The sequence below is a fragment of the Micrasema longulum genome, unplaced genomic scaffold (assembly GCF_059751315.1).
Source record: "Micrasema longulum isolate JH-2025_06_02 unplaced genomic scaffold, ASM5975131v1 h1tg000306l, whole genome shotgun sequence".
Classification (NCBI taxonomy): Eukaryota; Metazoa; Arthropoda; class Insecta; order Trichoptera; family Brachycentridae; genus Micrasema; species Micrasema longulum.
The window spans coordinates 888,875-902,998 of record NW_028277510.1 but is presented as its reverse complement, the minus strand read 5'-3'; the positions used below and the strand labels follow the sequence as shown (position 1 = coordinate 902,998).

The 14,124-nt window shown below is 32.8% G+C and overlaps 1 protein-coding gene across 1 annotated transcript in view; it reads left to right on the top strand.

The window, feature by feature from the left end:
- Positions 1 to 12,427, top strand: part of LOC148282682 (homeobox protein homothorax-like) — a 182,693-nt gene extending 170,266 nt beyond the window's left edge. Inside the window, exons 5-6 of the mRNA XM_088224709.1 lie at positions 8,333 to 8,527; positions 9,832 to 12,427. Coding sequence (XP_088080835.1) covers positions 8,333 to 8,496 — 164 coding nt within the window. The 3' untranslated portion in view covers positions 8,497 to 8,527; positions 9,832 to 12,427. The remainder of the gene's footprint in view (positions 1 to 8,332; positions 8,528 to 9,831) is intronic.
- The last annotated feature ends 1,697 nt before the right edge of the window (positions 12,428 to 14,124 follow it).

Sequence of the window (14,124 nt, the reverse complement as noted above, 5' to 3'; positions counted from 1 at the left end):
GATACAATATTTTTTTAACATGAGGGCATATTTGTTTCCTCAAATAGTTAACCAAAATATTATTTTCAACGTATAATAGGTTTTTTAAAAAAGTCATTATCGAAAATAATAAATAATAAGGAATGTGGATATTACACATTGTGCGTTTACTGTACTTAATTTTTTTTTTCGAAAACTCTTTTTCTCACTTAATATAAATTTAACTTTCATAATTCAAATAAAAAAAACAAACAGTACTACTCGATAACACCTAGTGACCACACATTTTTAAAATTCGTAAATTTCAGAAAAACATTTCAGTATTGTTAAAAATTATTTAATTTCGTGTCCAGGCGGATGTAGAATACAGTTCTATGTGTGAAATAAAACCAGAATCCTCGGTGAACGTTTTTTATTCGATGGCTTCTTTCAGATTAAAATCCTGAAAAATGAAATCGAGAGGAGATAAGTCAGCCTCGTAGTGTAATCCTACCTGGGACCACATTCTTGAGGTCCCTGGTTGGATTCCTGGCAGGGTTAACGCAAAATATTTTTTTTAATGGGGGTTTACCGAAAGAAGCGTAAGAATTATCAACTTACCTTCCATGTAACAAAAATAAAAAATGATCTAGATACCCTGCGATTGAATGCCAATGCAGTGCCCTGTGCACCGCTAATGATGATGATGAAAAATGGTGAAATATTCCAAAATGATACCGCATAATCGAAAATCAGTAATTTATATTCGATATTCCAATATCCTTATTTTATAAATCTATAAATATTTTATCCGTTAGAGCTTTATTATGGTCCAAGCTGGTTTCTCAGCATGCGTCTCTATCTGAATATAGAAATAAATTGGAGCATGTATATAATACTCAGTTCACTAGTGTAGATGGACTAGTTCTCCCTAAATTCAATAATAAATGCGGGAAAAGAACACTAGAGTACAATATATCAAAAATGTATAATATGCTCCCATTAAATATAAAAAAAACAAAAATCAAAATCAAAAAACATATCTGGCTCAAGAGAACGAGGATTTTAGAACGTGGTTTTATATAGAAAAAAAAAATGTGTTTTTTTTTATTTGGACAATTTTTTGTTTTCGATGTACATATTTTTATTTTTTTCCATAGTAATAAGAGTTTTTATATGTTAATAGAATTTAAGAGATAAGACTATGTATATACATATATTAAAGATTAACTATAAGCACCTGCTGACGAACTGCATTTTATGCAGTCCAGTAGGACTTGATAATTTATATGTTAATTTTTGTATGCTTTTGAAAAATAAATAAATAAAAAATAATCGGATTAAGCATAATACAATGTGTTTTCTATACTGAAAATGCCAATGTAGACACATGGACACAAGCTTTGCACTGCACTATCTGTTATGGTCAAATGTTTGAGTATATCATGTCGTAAATCGATAAAAATAAATAAAAGCATAGAATGGGACGTAATATTTATACCCATCACGTGACAGTAATTATAATGATACAATACTGGGAATAATCAGGTACAGAGTATCGATCGATAATCTCCTCCCATCTATACTACCCCGGTACTCATGTTATGTGGGATGAGGGGGTATGATCATGGCAGAGCATACCCGTGGGACGCGGTGTGATCACTAAAAGCTTTCAAACCTATCCGCTAGAGTAACTCTGAAGAAGCCTTATATAAGTATATTATGTGTGTATCTACGTAACATAAATAGTCGGATACTTCTGGTTAGTGCGTGGTTCCTGATCTCGTTATGTTTGGCCTCAATCGAATGGCATATTTACCCCTTTACTCTCCCTTAATTCAATTTAAAGAAAATCAGTGTACAAAAGAGTTGCCAACGATAAAAATCGTAGAGATTACAAAAGACTAAGAAATGGTGATCAAAAGATGTTTTTTTTTTGTTAAACAAATAATAACATATAATTACAGAGACAGAAAAGAAGAAATTGTGTTCTTATATTAACACATTTAAAAAAAAAAAATCTATCGTATTCTTCCAGTAGCCTTTATTTAAATTAAAAATCAAATGCATACCCACACACAGTCCCATGAATTTGTTGGTTTTTTTAAAGTTTTTTTTTATTATTTATAACTTACGTATACCTATTGTAAAATGCAAATAAATTAAATTTTAAAAAAACACTTTAAAAAAGGAAATATGGATATCTAAGCATTAACAGGTCTTATAACTTATCGTTGGCTATATAAGTGGCTACTTTTACACGTGTCATCCGTTTTAAAATGGGATTTAGCTATTTAGATTCTCAAAAAATAAATGGATGATAAACCGAAGAAATATGTATGTCCAAACATAGGAAAATTTTTCAATATTAAGTAGCCACTTAAAGCAGCCAATGACCGGTCATAAGCCTTGTAAACGCCTAAACATCGGTATCTTGAATGTTTTCCATCTCTAAATAACTCCCTCAAAGGTAAAATCCAGTTCTTGTCTACAAACATTTAGACAAACTCAAATTTGAAAAAGAAATTATTAGACAGATACATTTAAATCTAAAATCTTGTCATGCCAAGACTACATAATTATTTAAAAGCATGCATAAGAAAATGCACGAAATAAATTATAATTGTATTTGCCAAAATATGTAAACCCGTTGCTTTCAATATTATTATTGGAAATTGCAACATATAAAATCAAAGATTCAACCTTTTGGGTAAAATTTAGTATTATTGGTTTTCGTAGGTAACAAAAAATATTCGTCGAGTCTTGTTTTCCGACCTAACATCAATTTTTCTCAGTGAGCGTGGCATCAAGTTCCCGGTTTTACTTATCCGTATAAAAGCGTTATTGACATACAAACACATTATTGCTCCGGTGTTTACAAAGATTCCGCCCCAGAGAGACCCGCCCTTCCCGCCTACCTTAGCAGCCATAAAGTCGCAGCCCATCAACTGCTAGCCAGTAATTGTTTACTGCGCTCTAAAGGCCATTAGGCGGCAGACGAGGTTTGCTGTACCACCAACGCCCAGACTACTTCTTCATAGACCGCGTTACACCTACTTGGAGCCTTTCAGGAGTTATTTACCCTACCTTCTACCACCTCGCTTTATTTTCCCTCTTCATTTAGCCCATAATGGCTGTAAATATAATAAATTGTTATATATCTACAACAAACATCTCAGCCATATTATTTTTACTAAAAAAGTCACTGGTTTTACGGTACAAAAAAATACAGATATTTTCAAAATGATTTTCCTCGCATTAACACGTCAGTAAATTTGGTAGTATAATTTGACAATTCATGTGGATACAGAATTTTTTTGTAATTTTAAATAATTGTTAGTTGTGTAATCTAGTTTCATTTTCACTTTAGTTCACTACGTTTTTACGAATGCTTTGGGTTTTTTAATTTAAAAATAAAACGATATAGTCAACTGTATTAAACAAATAAAAAAATATATATTTATACGTACTTTGAAATAATCAGAATTAGGTAAAGCAAGTTTCATTCGAGCTATTCTAATTTTTCCCAAAAGACACCCCATTTCATTTTCCTTTAATACCTCCCTCGGAGGTTTCAATCTGTTCATCCCTTATTAAAAAGACTTTCATTTGGCTGTTCCACGTATTGAAGGCAATTACTTTCCTTCGCGCATAAAAACCGATAGCTCTCCCTAAGACGAGTATCAGGAAGCATACATACGAGTAGGAAAACTACTCAGTCGCACCTCGGGTCGCGTCTCCTGAAGCCGACGTCTTCGACTATTTTAGATTTATTGGCGACGTGAGAATGGCCTGCGGCAATTAGTTCCGAGCGGCTAATAGGGAACTTGGGGACCGTTATCTGGCAATAGAGCGTAGGAAGGCAGTTTAGCCCCCACCTCCTCGGCTTCATGTTTCTCGGATCACTCTTGCTCCTTATTCTATTCTATATGTAAGGGAAGTTAGTTAAATTGCTTAATCTACAGATTTTTTTGATAGACGGAGATATATTGTTTACCATAGTAATTATTTTGTGTTTTTCTCTTTTGAATTTATGGCAGACATTGAAAATCAGACTATATGGGTAATTTTTAAGGGGTTTGGTATGTGCAAATGAAACCCTTTTCTTTGACAGCGTACACGTTCATATACGATAACCCTGTTAAAATGTAGCCATTTCCTCGCTTCCCCCGCGCCCAGCCCTCCGTCCTCCGACTCCCCTAGCCGGAGAGTGATGGATAACCCAGAACGGGTCAACGGTTTCGGACATTATTCTCTTTTTCCCTTTTTTCTGTTTCTCTCCGCTGACCAGAGAGCGCCCTCCCTCGCCCGTATAACTAACCATAACTAACTAAGGGTTGGCCGGGATGGATTGCAAATTGTGCTCAGGATGTGTATGACTTTCAAAGGATTTTTTCTGTTTCGCAACGTAAGCCCTCCTCTTTCGTGCTGAGCTCCCGTTTCCCCAGAATAATTGGAACTCAAATTCTCGACACATACATGCCATCCATTGTTTTATTTTCTATTCTGTCCCACCAAACCATAAAATTTAGATTCCCGATGAATTAAAACAATTATTTCTATAAATACCCATTATTCGTATCGTGTTTTCATATCTCCACCATGTTATTGGCTTGAAAAATATTAATTACAAACGATTTCATTCGTTTTTAAACCCTTAAAAATATTACGTCATCTACGTTAAATAAGCCAAAATCGTCATTAAAAACAGAGATTTTCTATAAAATTAAATAAATTTTTCTGTATTTTTCAATATGGTTAATGCCTCAATGTGGTTGAATTTTTTAATTAGTGTCGAAATTATGATTTATCCCACCCAATATATATCTGTTGGCTATGCAATTAATTTTAATTTCTAATCATCCAATAAATACAACGGAATCAAACCATGATCCATCGCAACGTGGCCGTGTACAAATTAGTGATTCATGATTTATCATTATTAGGCATGCATAAGCCAACAACAACTAACAATAACATATTGCGGCTAACTTCACTAATGTCCTCTTCCTATATATTACGGATTGACGTTCCCATTTACAATAATAATTATGGCAATGACTCTATTATACTAATAACTGATATGATGTCTGTTATTTTTTGTCAATTAGATATAAAATTATTATTGTTTACACTGTTTGAAAAGCTTTATTCACACCTTGAAACTAGCACGTCCTACCCCTGCCATACACATTAATGAATTTATCGCGGCTGTATAAATTGGTGGATAATGCTAGTTTATACTGGGGGTAATTATTAATCCACGTTAGCCTCAACTACGTGGTGCTACTAGTGTTACAACATCACGTATGTATATTCGGCTGCATTAACATTCAAATATGGATAAATTAACTCCCAAATCTTACCCAATTTTATTAACTCAATTTAGATCAATTCGGTTCCCAAACAAATCTTTGTTTATCATTTATTCTACTGTAAAAAGTTTTGGATAACGATGCAACTCTTGCGTTCCATTCAATAAAACAAAGCTTTAATAAAATGTTTATTGTCAATTTCAACAAATCTGTGAACGACTTTTGTTATTCAATTATTTTTGCAGGCAGGTGTGCAGTTTCATAATAAAACTATAATTTACTTAGTTAATATCGAATTAGGAATTTGTTGTGTCATATTCATTCAAAAAGTTTAAACTTAAATTAGTATAATCAACCGTCAGTATTTGTTCGGTCTTGTATTTTTACGCGGGTATTTAATATTCTGTATTCAATATTTATGTGTAACGGTCAGCGCGTTTGTAGGCATGGTAGGCCATTCAAGAGGTCTCGGGTTCGATTTCCGACATAGTTGATATGAAATATTTATTTTAAAGAGTGTTTTCAAACAAGAATGTTTCATAGTCCTTGGACTGAGATCTGAAGCGTAAGACTGATAATCTTACTTTCATGTAACAAAAATGATCAAGATACTTTGCGATTAGTGTACCAATGCAGTGCCCTATTCACTATTAGGTGCGGAAAAGGAATGATGATGATCATTCAATATTTTAATTTTATTGTTTTTTTCTTGTATTTATATTTAAGTTAATAAGCCTTTTGGACGTTTTTATAAAAGCAAACTACCTACAAAATAAAACTGTATTTTATTAATATATTACAACCGAGAATTAAAATATTTTAGAAAAGGAATTTGGAAGTAAATGACTAAATTTATAGGGCTTGTGACTTATCATATTTTGCTGTTTATGAAATTTTAAAACTGTTTTTTTTAAAAGATAGAAATCGATTCGAACGATTACGTAAATTAGGATTCATTTTCACACTTTGATGAAGCTAATATTGATGCTATTTTAGAAATCTTTTAACAGAATACTCATACATTAAACCACATATTCTAGTGCATAATTCCAGTGTTAGGTAACATCTCCATTTCTAGGAATGGCGGCAGTATTGGTTTCCCTCTTCCGTCAAAAGTCTTCGTTTCCCTTTATTGCTTCCTGTTATCCTGGTAACGGTTCTAGCCCCTCGATAGAGACCCATGCAGTAGTAATAACTCTCGTAAATCAATGGACCGTGCCGGATAATGGACATTCTTATGGCTGGCGGAGAGACAAAAAAGAAAAGCAGATTTATTAGTCAGAAAAGCTTTATAAAAGATTTTTTACTTGTTCTTTACAGAAGGCTTTTAAGGCGTCATTTACCCAATTGTTACGGTAAAATATTTCTTACGGTGGTTAACAGAGTAACTTTCATAGTGCTGACATTCTGTAAAAAGGGTAGATATTTAAATTCTAAGCATTTACATTGTTTCATCGCGTTGTTAACACTGATATAAATGATGATTAAATTAACAATCTTTATTGAGTGCTCAAGCACTCTCAAGATAGTCATATAATATTACATAAATTAGTCGTTTCCTGCATGTATTGTTCAGTTTTTTTCTAGGGAATGAAAATTTGATTTCATTTAATCAGATTCATAAGTAATCGGGTTTCTGGAACAAGTTCGTAACCACAAATTTTCGGAAAGTGAGATTTCTTCATAACTGGCATAAAATAGTATTTCTTCAAAAAGTTGATAGAAATATTTCGTATTTTATAAATTCAAAAAATAATGTTTTATAATATTGTACTAGTGTTTTATTTGAATGTTTGATTCGGGATAAGCTTTCAATTTTTATATTTATTTATAAAAGTGAAATATCTCAAAAATAGTGAAATTTTAGTTACCAACTTGCTCCAGAAAGCCGACGAAATATGACTATTGACTCTTAAAAGGCAGTGGTACAAAATGCCCTTACACGCGATGATTTAACCGTGTAACCCTAATATTTTGGAGATCAGACGCTTGAAACAAAAAAAAACATTGATACTTACTGTTAAATAATTCCTTTCCCATAATTTCTGACAATTATAATACAATTTACGTCTGTTTTAGTAAAATAAATTAAATTTATTGCAACAGTGAGAGAAAACATGGTTGAGAAGGAAATATGAAAGTCTAGGCATTAACAGGGTTTATGACCCGTCATTGGCTGGTTTAAGAGACCACTTTACAAACTGTGTAACATTCACCATTCTGCCCATGTTTAAACATCCTAATAAAGGTTTGAGCTCCTTTACTTCACAAAAGTCAACAGATGGAAGAGTAAAGGAAATGAGGATGTTTAAAAATGGGCAGAATGGTGAATGTTACAGAGTGTAAAGTGGCCTGTAAATGCCTTGACTTCCATTTTCCCTTTTCAACAATGTTTACCTCTCTGTTGCAATAAATTTAAATATAAATAACTCCCTGGGGAGGAAATCCAGCCAGTCTGCAAGCATTTGGACATACTCATGTTTGAGTCAAATTTAATAAATGTAAAAATATAAATACGTAAGTTATATGACTAGCGTGCACTCCCGCTTACTGCTAACAGCCGACTGCTTGAACGAATTTCTTTTTTTGTTTTTGTATCTATCACACAAACCGTGGGCACCGAACTGCGTCTCTGTCTTCCTTGTTATAAGTTCCATTCAGTAAAACAGATTTTTTGTAGTATTGGCGTCACTTTCATTCGTATAATTATAATTATTCGCATAGGATATATATTTATTTTTTATCCAGCATATATGTACAAATTTTGCTTTCCATATCCGATACATAAAAGTCCATTGAAAGTTTACAAAACACAACCTTATAATTGTAATAAATAAGAGAGATATACCACCAAGCCTTGTATCAAATGTAGACTCATGTTCCACGGCAACACGAGAGATACTGTGATTTTCGGACTTAGGGTAGGTCGCTTCATTAGTTAGGACGGGTGTTTCTTGGTTTCGTTTCATTGCGTAGGGGTTTCCACGGATATTTCCTAGTATTTCTGCCATCGGCAGCCGCTCGCAGCATGTCTTACGTAGTGAGTTTCCCTTTCGCAGTGTTCCCGCACGCGGGGCCCAGCGGGGCGTACAGTCCCGACGCGACCATGGGCTACATGATGGACGGCCAGGCGCAGATGATGCACCGCCCGCCGGCGGACGCGGCCTTCCACCAGGGATACGCGCACTACCCTCCCGCGGAGTACTACGGTCACCATCTATAATCGCCGGCCCTGCTCCCGGCGTTCCACGGAGGTGAGTTCTAGTTTTTTACTTCCTCGCGTCTCATGACCTCCGGGTCGTAAGCGGCGTATAGATAATATATAATATATGCTGTTACTTTTTTCAGAGATCTAAAAGTTCAATTATTTATTGATTACTCTTTCTTTACGGAGTTTTAGTTCAAATACTCGTGTAAGGAAGTGAAACTGACAGAGAAAGTATGAAAACAGAGTGAACGCGGGTGAAATGCGATCTCAGACGAATGTGTGGGAAATCAATTTAGTATGACTGGGTACAAACGTTGAAATCAGGCGAGAGTGCAAATCTTAAACAAGTACGTATAATGGTTTAGATTAAGAATGGATCATTTCATTTGGTAATGTAGAACGAATAGGAATGGTAAAGCAGATATATATGACGAGAACGAATTGTAACGTTGGACGAGTATGATCAAAAAAAGACCTGGAATGATTAGATCATCCAAAATCTTGATTTCGGTTATGTGAAAAGCAGATTATATAAATATAGAAGAAGTTAGGAATGTATGTCAAAATAGACGTGGGTGGCGATCTTTCTACTCAGCCTAACTCGATGGCGAAATTGTGCAGTAATCATTGATCAATATTTTTCAAGTATTTAAATTTCTGGTCATTTTCAGCATTTCCAACTGTCCTACAAAAATGAAATCGAGTTGTAGTAGGGTAGGTTTAATTTTTCATCGATAAATCTTTAAGTAAGGAACATATTTTTATACGCGAAAAATTAAATTTTCTGAATTCGCTTTTTTATTCAATGTAAAAGTCTGATTTTCACCTTATCTATGGTAAAAATATTCTAGTTGACTTTGATATTTATTTTTCCAAAATTCTGTGTTTTTTTCAAGTAAATGTTATACACGTATATTTATCTGTATTTTTTTATTTATGCTCAAAAGGCTTCTACATATACAAATGTCAAAGACATTTATATTTTTAATTTATTTAACATCGACTTTATCCACGAGGATCTATTTTTTTCAAAATCATTCTTAAGGTTTTGTTTTGTGTGATATGATTAATTTTCTTTTTGTTTGGTAAAAATAATATTCTGTTGCAGTAGTTTATATCTGGTTAAATAATTGTATTGTGAATAATTTTATATTTATACACGGTTATATTTATACACGGCTCAATAATTAAAAAACACTTTTAAAATCGCACAAATGTTACCGATTTCATTCTTGTCTGATTTGAATAAGTGGGAAGATATTTATTTGTAAATATATAACGTAGAGAAGGAACTGTCAGGTTTGTAATGACTTTGTTGAAATTGAAATGAACGATTTGTTTTATTTTCAGGTGCTGACAACGATTCCTAAAAACTGAGCAGGAGGCGCTGAAATACTCTTTCGAAGTGTAAAAATACCAGTGAACGATTACGAACACTACTGGGCAGCACACTCGGGAGAACATTGTGTGCGTAATTAACGGGACAATCGATATTCGTTAAATAGTGTTGACGCTAAAATATCAAGTAACGATCAGAATGGATACTGCCCAAGTGTTGGATGAATACAAAATGGGACATTTAAAATGCGCTGTGTTTTACAAATACTTTGGTATTTTGGTCACAAACACAAATAATATCATACAAATGTGATTAATCCATTGTACAAAGAAATATGTAAATTATGTTTTTTATCAAATCGTGTTTGCGTGTGTGGTTTGACTTGTCATGTGATCGTGGCTTAACTAATAGCATGTTGAAATAACGCGGCATCATTACATTAAGGTAACCCAAGAATCTGTATACAACGAACTGTCGAGAAGAGAGAGTTCTGTGAGCATATCACCGGAAGCCGGCGGCGGAGTCCTTCTTCAGTATACGATTACCTCCAGGATGTTCACTGCTCCCTGCTCCCTGCTCCCTGCTCCCTGTTCACTGTTCCCTGTTCACTGTTCACTGACCGGAGTAGTTTGCGACAAACGAAAGGCCAAAACTAACATGAGGTGCAATTTACTACGGCCGCGCCGGCCTCCGCCCCCGCGGCGCGTGCACGCCTGCCGCGGCGGCGCGGGCCATCGCTGCGCGGCGTATTAGTTAAGACTCCAATATTATACGGTTCATATGTAATTTAATATACAAAAGGTTATTGCATAAATTAAAGTGTGTTAGAAATTACAAATATGAATGTAAATCGCAAATACCCCCCTACCCCTTTATAAATGTAATAAATAAATCTTAAATTAATTCAGTAAAGTTAAGTTACGCTAAGTGATATTTGGATAATTTAAGTGAGGAGTACATAAGTGTGTATAAACGGGGAGAGTAGAAAAATGACGTCAGCGGGTGTCCGCGTGACGTGGCTGCGTCTAGTGACGTAGCTCCTGTACATACATCCTTCCTAGGAAGCAGCCTAACCATAACTGATTTTATCAAACATCGTATACGTAAATGTCTCTAAAACCGCTTTTATTATATGTACATCGTTTCCATCGTGGTATTCTTATTCCTTCGAGCTTTTTATTTCAGTCTTGTCACTTTGAAATAACAATATGTCGGTACCAGAAACCTAATACATATGTAATCCTTGTTTTGGACAGTGCGCACGAATTCGGTGACGTTTTTACATCGATCGTGTATTTTCCTAAGTCTTCATAGCACGAAAAACGCTTTAAATATTGTTGTAGTTAAGATAAACGGTTGATTCATGAAACATACTTTAAAATCTTGACGACGAATGTAAAACACAACGCAGGAACTGTAAATGTGATGTGAAACAACTAGAAGTGGAAACCGAGCAATTTTAATGCTGGATAAAAAAACGAGTAAATATTTTCCAATAAGCTCAGATTTTTCTGTACTTCCTTTTTCTGGTACATTTTATCACTAAAACAATTTGCAAATAACTAAAATACTACAGAAACCACTAGTTCTTACATTTCATGCTTTGTGTTCTGCGATCGTTGAATCGTTGATGGGTCAATACGAAAGTAAAGATTTTTGCAAAACAAACATACTCTATCTCCCGACCTTATTATACTGAATTATGTATACCAAAATCTCTAGAGGTTGCCATTCACACATCATTAATATTAAATGAAATGTGTGATCTATTATTATACTGAAATTGAAAATATTTAAATGCTTTCGAATTTGTGATGTTAATGTAATAATATTGAAAGACTCTTATTTGTACAATATTATAATAGCCGTTAATTTCGATTCCCACCGTTATAGATGTTGTCACTTTTCAAGCTAGGAGCACTCGTATACTATGAAAACCAATCATTTCCATAGGGAAATATCTGAATTCCAATGATTTTTTATAAAACGGAAACGTATGAAAATGTTAACTTTAATATACCACATCTACGTATACATAAATTAAAAAATGTTAACATTATTTTTGTACAAATTATTTAAGAATTTTCGGTAAGGAATCTGTTACTGCAAACATGCAAATTATAACTAATTTGCAGGACATAAATTTACCCGCCGTATCACACATTTTCTATTTTTATCTTGTTTTGGAGGTACTTTCAACTAATTTTCTGGTCTGATTATATCTTCCTATTTATCTCTTGGAGACAATCAATATGTATACGAAATTACTTTTGAGTTCTTAATTAATTATGTTACTCGCGAAAGTGTATGACAGTTTGTTATATTTGAACAATACATTTATTTAATCATGTGTGAGAAATGGGTCTCGTAACAGGGTAATCAACTATCGGCAAACTGTTTAAATTTACATTTTTATTGTGCTTAAAAATTAATCAAAGTATAAGGATTAAAGATGTTTCGGTTACTCCTCCAAAACCGATTGAAATAGAAAATATATATTGATACGCTGAGTACTGTAGTTGTGTTGGAAATTTAACATGCTTTCAATAAAATTTTCCCGCAATCAAAAATACGAAATTTTTCTAGTTTTCTGAAAAAAAAACAAAATATCAACAATTGAATAAGTGAACCATACCTAGAAATGATGAATAGTTATAAAAGTTTCATCATAAGCCTTAAAACAATGTATACGACTCGTCAAAGAATATTTGTTTCGAAATTAACTGTGGAAAATTTTGTATGTTCAATTATTATGCAATACAAAAAATAGTATACAAAATATTATACCTAAATGTTATATTGTTTAAAGTTGTGAATAAAATAAAGCATTTCTTCTTCACTTATATCATTTCTTATAGTCCTCAGCCTTATGTTCACTAAAATAATTATTTATTCTGTCATTTTTCATTCTAGATTGATAATTGAATTAGTCAACATTAATTTGACCGTAATTCCAATGACACGCATAAAAAAATTGAGATTTGTTAAAGTATTTCCGTGAGTCTACTTAAAAGATTCTTAGAAAAAATATTGTTTGTAAATTAAATATTTTGTACATGTTTGTTAAATATTCACGAAATGAGTTATAGAGAAGATGCATTCAAACAAACTCACTTTTATATTTCATATTTTTGTAATTGATTTGTGAAAACTCATACATAAAAACCTGAACCACCTGAAATATATCGTATTATACGCATCGTAAAGCAACACATTACTCATATTTTTGAATGCATATTCTTAAAAACTCAGCTGGCCTAATATGCAGTGATCGAGAGAATTTTTGTGATCACGCGCGAACATATATATTTGCCGAATTCTTAAAATGCACACTTTTACAATTTAGGTAAAAGCGACAGAAAAAAGGTAACGATCAATGAGTATAATTTTGCGTTCAAGTGATTTTATCTGAGTTATCTTTTATTAAAGTCGAGCAAATTTCACAAGTGCGATATTTATTGACCAAAGTTATTGAACTATAATCTCCTTGTCTGAATAGTCGTAAAATTTGATATAGGACGAATGGCGATTACGAATATTCTCTCCGTCACACTGGGCAGCAGATCATATTTTCGCATTTTGTTTAAAGATGCGTTTCCTGTTTGTATTATATTTTCCTTGTTTGTTTTTACTTGTATCTATGTATAAATTCTTTTTCGCACAAACACTATCTTTGTTCGTCTATTTTAAATCTTTATTGTTTTCCGACGGTAAAAACAGAGTGATACTATAGTTTTCAGAACGCGATGTTTTCATTCAGAAATTTAAAAATAATTATTTAAATGGACGATATAATGTGAATGTATGATTTTTTATTCAAATTTAAAGATAATTAGTTTATACGCTATAAACTTACCTCTATTCTGAATTATACTTATTATTATATAAATATTAAAATTATATAAATATTGATAGATTATAAAATGAAATGCAAAGGTGATGAATGTAGATGGCGGGCGAACGAGAGATCATCCTCTGTATAGCGGTTTTTTTTTTTGAATGATGGATACAATGAAATTTGTTAGCATTATAAATGCTACATCTTGTGTAAAAAATTATTAAAAAAACATTAAAAAAATACTATCGTTTCAATTTTTTCCCAAGCTTCCTCACTTTTAATTGTTATAAAAAATGATCATGAAAAATGGCATGAGTAAAAAAAAATAAAGGTGAAAAACAAGATACCTAGTTAAAGCAAAATTATAAAATTTTGAATTATAGATTTAATATTTATGCTAAAAACAATATTTTCAATAATGAATTGAAGTAATTGAGATGTTGAAATTAGTATTATAAAAAAGGCA